Genomic DNA, 10,445 nt, shown 5'->3' with positions numbered 1-10,445 from the left:
AGCCACCCAGGCGCCCCCTGGCTACCAGTTTTTCTAGTCTGAGATACTTGAGACCTTACCTTGCTTGGATGACTCAAGAGTACTTCACATTCAAAATATTATTTTCAAAATATTTTATAATCTATCTTAAAAGCTAATATTTTCATGAAGGAGGCCTTGACTTTTGTCACTTTTGGTGAGCAAATACAGAAAGTTTAAATAACACAACTTGCCTTGTACACCTCAGATTTTTTTCCTATAAAATTTCCAAATCACAGTGCCAATAATAATTCAATTAACACAAAACCCAGCAGTTTTAAAGTCATATTTAATGTTGGCTAATTCTTACTTAGCATCCTATTTAGAATGTAATATCCCAACATTGGTACATGAAAAAAACTTTTCCTTCTAATAGAACTTAAACATATTGTCATAGACAGTTCTTTAAAAGTAGTTTTAAAAGACAAAAACGCAAAACACCTTGCAAACATACAACTTTCTAGCAAAATTTTTAAGTACATAATTCTTATGTAAGGCACTTCCATTCTTTTTCAAATATAAGTTTCATAGAAAGTTTCCATTTTTTTATAATCTAGTCTTCATAAGTTATACAGTAATAATGTTACTTCAAGTAGAACTTTATTAAATACCCAATTTTGGCATAATTTCCTTAAATATCTTTACCTTTGAATAGAATGAAGGATGGGCATCAAGTTCTTTGTGGGCTAATCTTAAAGGAATGTTTTATAGAATTGGTAATGTTTTATCTTGTTGATCAGGTTCAAGAATCTTGAAATCTTCCAAAGGAAGACTGCTTAAGGCAGTTGGTAAAATGTGTTCTGATGTGCCTTTAGGTAATATGTTATTTGCTTCCAGATTCTTCACCAAGCAAGTGGCTTTGATCCATCTTCGTGTTGCTCTGCGTTCTTTTTGTAAGCAAGTTTTCATTTTCTTTCTTAAGCTTGCTATTTCTTTTTCCAGTTTAATTATCCTCTTTTTTGCCTCCATAGGATTCCTAAAAGCATAACTATGTTCAAGTAGTACTTGCTGACTACTAATGTTTGATTTTAAATTAGATGGTCCTGTTGGGTTACAATTGTTGTTTTTCTTCAAAAGATTCCTTGACTTGAGTTTCTAAGCCAAATAAAATTAGAGGGTTGAACATAAATTATGGAATATCACAAATAAGTAAATTTTGCCCAGTTTTGTACAAAAGTAATTAAGCTGCTCTTTTAAAAACTTATTTTAAAAGTTTGAAAGGAAACATCAGCTGCCCATCTCATGTAATCGTGGATTCAAGTTTCTCAACTTGTTGAATTCGCTCCAGCCACCTTATTTCGTTTTGTCTTTTCTCTTCAGAGGGATACAAACATTGTTTGAAAATAGACAATGGACTTCCAAGGTCTCTTTCAAGTTATTGAGTATGATTTTAGGGAGACTTTAAAAATCTTTTGCAATTTTCTCACTAAGGCCAATATAATGTATTTTTAGACATTTGGTTTATCTCTGATACTGATTTAATCTCTTTTTTAGGTAAGCACTACTCTTTCCATTGATAATATTTCAAACCTGGGGTTCTACTTAATAAAAAATTATTCCCAAGTATCAAGCTCCTGAATAGATTTACTTATTAAATGTTCACAGTTACATCTTCCATTCAAGGATTTAAAATCTGGCCAGGAACTTTATACCCAAATCTGAAGACCCTGAGGACTTTATTTCCTCTTTATCTCTTATTCAATTAGTCATCAAGTCCAATTAATTCTACCTCCTAAATATCTCTGTCATGAATCCCTTCCTCTCCATCATTCTTAATGCTACTGCCCACATCAGGCATGTTATCATATCTGGCTTGAATATACTAAAAAATTCTTGAATCATGTCCACCTCATTCTGAGCCTCACTAATTCATATTCTGCCACCAGAATAATTTTTCTAACAGATTTGATGTTTCTGTAACTGGCTAACTTCCTCTTTGCCTCATTATCTAAAGACAAAAAATCTTTACATAGCAAACTGAACAATTTAGGATCTCACCCCATTTTGCCATTCACCATCTTGATTTATACTCCCATAATATTAAATCACTTTCAGTTCCCAGATTTTGTCATAACTTCATAAGTTTGTTTCTTTTATTGAGCCAACATTTATTAAAAACACAGGAATTCATTTGTGGACAAATAAATTTTCCTCTCTGATCAGATTTTTCCCAACTAGATAAAATATTGTTTAATACATTCATCATGTACCTAATTCTCTCCTTTCTTTTACATATCACTTGCTAACATTTGATTATTTTCTACTTAACCCTCAACCCATTGGCTTTTGTTCTCCTCATGTTATCGTAATTGTCCTGTGCAAGGTTAAGAACCCGCTCGTAAGTTCCAAACTCCAAGCTCAAACTCCAGCCTAAATGCCTGAGCTCTATGAAGTTTTCTGTGATGCCCTCCTCTGAACTTATATTCTTTGGTGTAACTCTGGTATTCTTAAAGCTCTTCACACACATTTTGAATGTTATCTTAAAATCAAAAGCAGAATGATGCTAGAGGTTTCATTACTCATGATTTCTGTTTTACCATTGGTTCAATTATTGATAATAACTGGAAGTAATGTAAAATTCCAATATATAAAATCAGTTTGGATTGGGGAAAGAATACTGGAGTCAGGAGACCTGAGCTCTAATTGTAGTCTATACCTTTACTGCACAAGAGGAAGTTTTGTGACTTTCTTGAGGCATATCATTATATATGAATTTCGATATATTCTGAATTGTTCTAATTTGTAAACAAAAAAGAATAGGTACCAAAAATGGTAAAAATGGGTAAAAGAAAAGTAATGTTACCTACCATAGACTTTAAATGGGTACAAAAATCAAAAATGGTTGGAACAGCATCCATTTTAAGTCGTCGAGTTTGTCCTGTTAAGTCAAAACAGGAGGCTTCAAAGTGCTTTGAACAAAGAAAAGTGTGTTTTCCTGGCACAAAATTTTTGCGCCTAAGCAGGCGAACCCATTCTTTTCTTCTTTTAGGATCCAAAGGAAACCTTTAAAAAAAAAAAGAAAAAAAAGGCAACTCATATTCCAGCAATCACACTTCTGGTTGTACCTTAATGGTTAAAAGAAATTTTAAAAGATGATGATTTAAAGTGCCTTCCATCTACATACAAAATTTTAATATCCAGACACTGGAACAAAAACCAATTCATGCTATTTTTGTAAGTTGCAAAAAAAATTAATGAAAAACTGACTTAAGTGCTTTTAATTTTCAGGGTTTTAAAGAGACCTTTCTTCCCAACCTAGTTCTTAACATGGGCAGTAAAAATAAACAAGACTATACTGATCTAGATCAAGGTTACGTAGAACCATTATAAGCACGAGTAATTCACAATGCTATGATCTGCTGATGTATGTACATGGTCAAGACAAATCAAAAATCTGCAGATTAAATTTTATCAGGGAAAACCTAGACAGATTCTGGTATTCCTTCCTCTGTGTTCCTTCACTGTGACAATTAACACATTCTTTTGTAGTTTTTCCACTTTAATAAATTTCCTGTGAAATAAAAGTAGATCGTAAGTTTCTTAAGGTGAGGGATCATTATATCATCTATTTTAGCACAGTGCCTTGCAAACAGTAGGGGCTCAACTGTTCATATCAATTAAGCAAATTGGTTTGCTTAATTGATATGAAACAATATATAAATTAACAATTCACTATTAATTCCATGTAAACTGCACATATTTTTAAAAAATGAACTCTTAAGCTATGTAGTGTAGTAGAAAGCATAATTATTACAAAGTGTAAAATGCTGCTGACAAGCCCAGCAGGAATGTTATTCCTTTCATATTTATCTTAAATACAAAATATACTGATATGTACCAGTGTATACCTGTTAAGGAAGAGAAGAATATAAGGGACTGCCCCAAAAATCTAGTGGTAAGTGTGCTGACTTGAAAACATAAGAAATCAACATTCACATGTATTAAGTTTGAGTTGAGCTCTTCTTTAGTTTGATTACTTTATCCTTTAAGTATTAATTATGAACTAACTCATGTTTAAAAAGAACCATTAAAATCATGTTAAAAGATCATATGGCTCAGAAACCCCCAAGTGAAGCTTTACTAGGTAACAACAGCTTTGGCTAGATCAGATATAGTAGGTTTGCTCAAATTACCAGCAGTGAGGGGCACAAAAAAATGAAAAACCAGATTAACTGGTAGGCACCCTCCCATCTCCTGTCCCTATCACACCACCTAAACATACCCTAATCTGAAAATATTAACATTTGTATGTCACTCTACAGTTCATGTTTTCATATATGTAAGTTTTTTCTATTTCATTAGAAACCTCTGATGGAGGATTTATCTACTCTGCCTAGCCTTTACCTGTTAATAATAATGTATTCTCATTTCAAAGATCTCTGTTTCAGTATTTAATGGTTTGGATGTTTCCTATGGCCTCAGCTAAAAGTCAAGCTTTGGCTTACAAGCACATTTCTTGTTTGGGCCTCAATAAAGGTGCAGAACAAATAAGTATCATTGTATTATCATTACTGTAAGAATCTTCAGATATATGAAGACTGTCAGATACTGTTTTTCAACCTTTTAATTTTTTTTGCTTTGTAGAAAACTTTGCAGAGACTTTTTTTAGATTTATTATTTATTTAAAAAAATTTTTTAATTAATTAATTAATTGGACAGAGAGAGAGACACAGTGAGAGAGGGAACGAACACAAGCAGGCGGAGTGGGAGGGAGAAGGAGGCTTCCTGTGAAGCAGGGAGCCTGATGCGGGGCCCGATCCCAGGACCCCGGGATCATGACCTGAGCTGAAGGCAGATGCTTAATGACTGAGCCACCCAGGCGCCCCTATTTTTTATTTTTTTAATTAACACGTAATATATTATTTGTTTCAGGGGTACAGGTCTGTGATTCATCAGTCTTACACAACACCCAGCGCTCGCCACAACACATCGAAATGTCCTCAATGTCCATCGAAAACTATTTTTTTAAAAAATAGGCTCCACGCCCAATGTGGGGCTTGAACTCAAGACCCCGAGATCAAGAGTCGCATGCTCTACTAATTGAGCCAGCCAGGCGTCCTAGCTCTTTTTAAAACTAGCTCCCTAATTATGAAACCAATGCCTAATTGAACCTTAACTTGAGCCAATTTTCCTTATTTTAAGATTCAATTTAGGAATCCCATATACCTAAGGAAATTCCATGGACTGGGCTACATGTTTGTATATTATATAGAATATCATTGTATTTTTTTTTTTTAAAGATTTTATTTATTTATTTAATTGACAGGGAGAGAGAGAGAGAGAGACAGCGTGAGAGGGAACACAAGCAGGGGGAATGGGAGAGGAAGAAGCAGGCTTCCGGCCGAGGAGGGAGCCCGATGCGGGGCTCGATCCCAGAACCCTGGGATCATGACCTGAGCCGAAGGCGGTCGCCCAACCAACTGAACCACCCAGGCGCCCCTAGAATATCATTGTATTCTAATTGTTTACTTTTCTATTCCTACCCCTAGATCTTGTTTCTCCTCGTTAGGAGCAATGTTTTTCACTACTTCATCCTGTGAAGTATGCACTCAATGAACTTTCTCAGTGAATCAATGAATGAACAAACTAATGGGATTAGTTTGGCATTACTAATGTTTAATTATCTGTATTGAAAGAGAATAAAAATAACCATTTTATAGTTGATTTTAGACAATTCTTTTATACAGCATTAACCTTATGTTTTTCATGAGTTTGGATTTTTCTCAGCATATTCAAAGGGTGGGAGATGTAGCCCAGAAGCTGAATTTAAGTAATAATAAATCCTCCTGCAAATATTAAAAAATTAACATGGTGGTAACTGATGGATATATCTTGTCTACCAGTAATAGAACCAAGGTTTCAGAAACATTAGATGTTTTGGAAAATCAGTGTTTTAAATAATGCTATTTTGCTTGAGTATTAATAGCTGAATGCCTTTTATATTACAAGACTGTCCTAGGCACTGAAGACATAGTGGTAAACAAAACTGACCTACCTTTATGGGATCTACTTTTTACATGAGGATATACTGTAATGGGAAGTGTAGAGAATCAAATGGCTTGATGCATTAAAAAAGTGTGGCTGAGAACATTGTCTCTGGAGTCAAATCAAGGTGCCAATCCTGGTTCCTTCTGTGTAATACCTGAGTGATGTTAGGCAAATTGTTTAGCTTTTTTAGGCTTCAGTTTTATCATCTATACAGTGGAGTAATAATGGTACCTAGTATAGTTCCAGGGATTAAATGAGATAATGTAAGTAAATAATTCACCCAGTGCACAGTACACAGTAAATACTAAATAAAGACTATTTATTAATATAAAAGTAATTACAGGTGCCATGAGTGTTATCAAAGGTTAAGTATAGGGTGACAGGGAACCATAAAACAGGAAGAGCTAATCTAGTCAGGAGGTTTTAAGAGAGTAGGCATTACATAAAGAAGGTAGGGTGGGAGTAGTGAAGAGTGTTACGTATCTCGGGGACAGGGAAGAGTGTTATGATATGAAATGATGCTGGAGGGCCTTCTAAGTTAAAGAGTAATTTTGAACTCTTATCCAAAAATGGCATCGGTAGGCCATTAAAAGGCCTAATTTAGAGAGCTGATTATTAACATAAAAAAATTTTTTTAAAAGATTTTATTTATTTATTTGACAGAGAGAGACACAGTGAGAGAGGGAACACAAGCAGGGGGAGTGGGAGGGGGAAGCAGGCTTCCCGCGGAGCAGGGAGTCTGATTCGGGGCTCGATCCCAGGACACTGGGATCATGACCTGAGCCAAAGGCAGATGCTTAACGACTGAGCCACCCAGGCGCCCAACATAAAATGTTTTAACTAGCTGTTAAACACAGCTATTATTAAAAATTATGTACATTTGAATTTAAATGAAGAACAAAGGTAATAAATACTGAAACCCATCATTTCTTAATTACTTTACTATTATCTATATTCTTAAAATTGTCTATTCTGCGTGTGGTACTGCACATTTCTTCCCGACTCTATGATTAGTGATGTCATATCAATAACTTGAAACCAGCCATGGTAGAGTATTTATATCATGGAAACTGGGCAAACGCTACAAATCCATGCTTTCCCCTTTCCCTGGAGATCCTGTTGTTAAACCTTTAGCAACACACCATTGATTATAGAAGAGAGGTTAGGAGTGCATGAATGGAAGCAGTGAACCATTTAAGAGGCTGTTGTAATAATCCAATCAAGAGGAAATAGGGGAGAAGTCAAGGGAGGATGACCTCCCACTTTTGGGATGGATGGTGTTTTTATTTACTGAGAAAGGGAATGGGGAGGGGTGGTAAGAGCAAGTTGATTAATGTAAAAATTTTGATATGTTGAACCTGAGCAACCGAAGAGAGACAAGGGAAATACTGAGACACCAACGAGTTAACTGAGACCACAGGAATAGCTGAAATCATTGTGATAAGAGTGGGAAGACCTAAGCCAGAGGGCAGAGAAAGGAAGAGGCTGTCAGAGATAACTGAAGATCGACCGGTCAAAGAAGATGAAAAGCACAAAATTAGTGTCAAATAATTCAAAAGTGGAGAGTTTCAAGGAGGAAATGAAGACATGCCATGAAAAAGAAATACAAGAGTGATAACTCAGCGTAGCAAGAGCAGTTTCAGAAGATTATTGGGGGACTTAGACTGGAGTCAGCTAAGAGATAAGAAAAATGGAGATAGTTGAGTTTAGGGAACCTAAGTTGTACACGGGGATAAAGAGTCTATCAACATCCTAGGAAAGAAGTTAGTCAAACATTGTATTTATGAAATAGGAATGTAATTTATTACAATGTTAAGATCTAAATTTCCATGAAAAGGTTAATTTGATAGGAAGTAAATGGTCAAGTATGCATATTACTGTACCACTGTGTATCTCTTAAACATTCAAGATTATCGGTGCCTTTGACTCCTCCCTCTCCCTCATCTTCCACATCAAATTACCATACAGTAGTTTCTACTCAAACATTTCTTAAATCTGTTCACTTCTTTCCATCTCTGTCAGTATCACTCTAGTCTAGGTTACTGGTGGACTCTCCCTTGTTTTACTCCCAAGTTTCTGTTTTTTCCCTACTCTCACCTCTTCTAATCTAGTGCTGATTGTGCCAGCAATGAAGTACATTGTTTAGCTCAGTTGACACTGCAGAATTTCCGTGTGAAAGAAATAGTAGATAAATTAATATTGTGTAATAAGCTTGTTTCTCATCAAATTCATCTCTTGATGCTTGACCAAAACTTTAAGTAACACCATAATTCTCCACACTGCAGCCAGAGGGCATTTTAATATGCAAATCTAATCATGCCTTTCTTTTAAAAACCTTCATGTTTTCTCAAATACTCATTGGATAAAAGAGAGAATCTGTAAAGTAGCATACAGGACTAAATCTATGTCATCCTTTGGTATCATCTGAAATTTCACATCCTTTGAGAAATGTTCTTTGACTTTACAAGGCTAAGTTAGGTATCCCGAGTGTCTCTTCTGTGACACTTAACCATAATTATCTATGTTTTTCTCACTACCTACTAAATTCAAGGAGTGTAAGAATTTTCCAGTGGTGGAGGGTGGGAGGGCCCCTGCGTGGCTCAGCAGGTTAAGCCCCGGACTCTAGATTTTGACTCAGGTCATGATCTCAGGGAAGTGAGATCCAACACAGAGTGGCGCTCCCGACGTAGGCGGGGGGCGGGGGGGGGGCGGGAGGGGAGGGGGAGGAGTCTGCTCAGTCTTCTCCCTTACCCTCCCCCGTTCACGCGTGCTAGAGCGCTCCCTCTCTCTCAAATAAATAAATAAATCTTAAAAAAAAAAAATTTTCCTGGATCGCTAGCACAATGTCAGGCAAATAATTTGATGGATCAATGAACGAAGCACTACATTTCCATGAAATATCTGAAAACCAAACATCACAAGGATTTTCTTTTTTTAAGTAGCAGTTTTTAATAAGAGGTCATTTAGTCAGCAATTAGTAAGGAAAGGGTCAAGGATATAATTTTCCACATTCTAAGTTCGTACTAAGTTGTGAGATATATAAAATCAGAACTATTTGCACATAACTTTTTTTTCAATGCTTCTTTTCTTCAGGCACATGGCAGGCACTTGCACAGAAGGTAAACATTTACCGAGTACTTAACTATATTTCATGCAGTGTTCACAATGTTTTCAAGAGTTCTGATTTGACAGAACTAAAGACTTTTGATTGCTCTTCCAGCAAACGGAGGGAAAACAAAACCTAAGTTCTCTTCATTACTCTATTCCGGTAAGAACAGAAAGCTTATCTTTTGCACTTTCATTAACATCTCTTAATTCCACGGATATCAATGATGACTCAACTCCTCCGCAGTAACTGTTTGTGATTATTAGAAATCTAAATGCTTCCCATGTCAATTTAGCTAGTGAGAATTTCTTAATTTTAATGGGAGCACAGCAGGCTTTTAAGGGATTGCTGACTTGAATAGGAAGGTTTCGCTTCCTTTTAAGGGATCATTCATGTCAAGAGCCAGTCTAACATGAAAAAAAATTAAGATATTCTTTTACTTTTTCTCTAAGGAGTAACCACCATACAGAACTTGGATTTCTTTTACAAAGTGAGTTAATCTTCCCCGAAGAAGAAAAAAATTGGACAGATTTGAGAAACACACACAAAGGGCAGAACTGATGCTTCCCTGCTACTAGCTAGGTAGTGAAGTCATTAGAATTAGTAGAATCCTCTTGCCTTCCACACAAGCGACACTCAATCTAGGAGCTCCCGTTTCCGTCACCCCCTCTCCCTGCCCATGTTACCTGTGGAAGCTGATGTTAATGTGCTTGTTGTAGGTAGTAGCACAGCCCGCCGCGGCGCAATTGGTCGGCATTTCCCTTTCCCCCTCATTCGGTGCTGTCTTAAGCCTGTTCTGAGGCGCTGGCTGCTACGCTTCCTCCGGGCAAAGGCTAGGCAATCGAGGCAGGGGACGGGCCCACCGAGAGGAGTCGTGGATGCGGAGTGGGAAAAACGGGTTTATATATTGGGGGGTGGGGGTGGTGGTGTCAACCTTCCCTGTCTCTTTATTAATATGGCGGACTTGAGCCAGCAAAGCAGACAGTCCTGGAGCTCCGGTCGCCTACGTTTACCTTCACCAACATGGCGGACACAAACCGCCCCCTCCGGGCCCCCAAAAGGGAGTAGGGCTACTGCGTCTCTTTGGCAGCAGTCCTCGGAGCAATTAAAAAGGTGTCTCTCCCCCTCCCCCTATCACTATGAAACTCCTGCGGCCAAGATTAAGAACGGGCCCGCCCACCCCGCCACGCACCCAGATATCCCAATCCGGAGTCCGGGGTGGGTGTGAGATAGAGGTTGGAAGGACAAACCCGAAGACAGAAAAGAAAGACTACAAGTCCCATTAAGAATCGCGTCGTCCTAATTATTATCGCGTGAACTGGACGCCTTGTTT

The 10,445-nt window shown here is 37.1% G+C and overlaps 1 protein-coding gene across 1 annotated transcript; it reads right to left on the bottom strand.

Moving 5' to 3' along the window:
- Positions 1 to 289: 289 nt before the first annotated feature.
- On the bottom strand, positions 290 to 10,297 carry THAP2 (THAP domain containing 2). Its single transcript, XM_036075675.2, has 3 exons — positions 9,799 to 10,297; positions 2,826 to 3,021; positions 290 to 1,113 (listed from the first exon to the last, which is right to left on the bottom strand). The coding sequence occupies exons 1-3, from the start codon at positions 9,867 to 9,869 to the stop codon at positions 724 to 726; spliced, it is 657 nt and encodes a 218-aa protein (XP_035931568.1). The 5' UTR covers positions 9,870 to 10,297; the 3' UTR covers positions 290 to 723.
- Positions 10,298 to 10,445: the final 148 nt, after the last annotated feature.

This window comes from Halichoerus grypus, chromosome 6 (genome assembly GCF_964656455.1).
Source record: "Halichoerus grypus chromosome 6, mHalGry1.hap1.1, whole genome shotgun sequence".
NCBI classification, from domain to species: Eukaryota; Metazoa; Chordata; class Mammalia; order Carnivora; family Phocidae; genus Halichoerus; species Halichoerus grypus.
The sequence above is the reverse complement of the archived record's forward strand: the minus strand, read 5'-3'. Positions and strand labels throughout refer to the sequence as shown.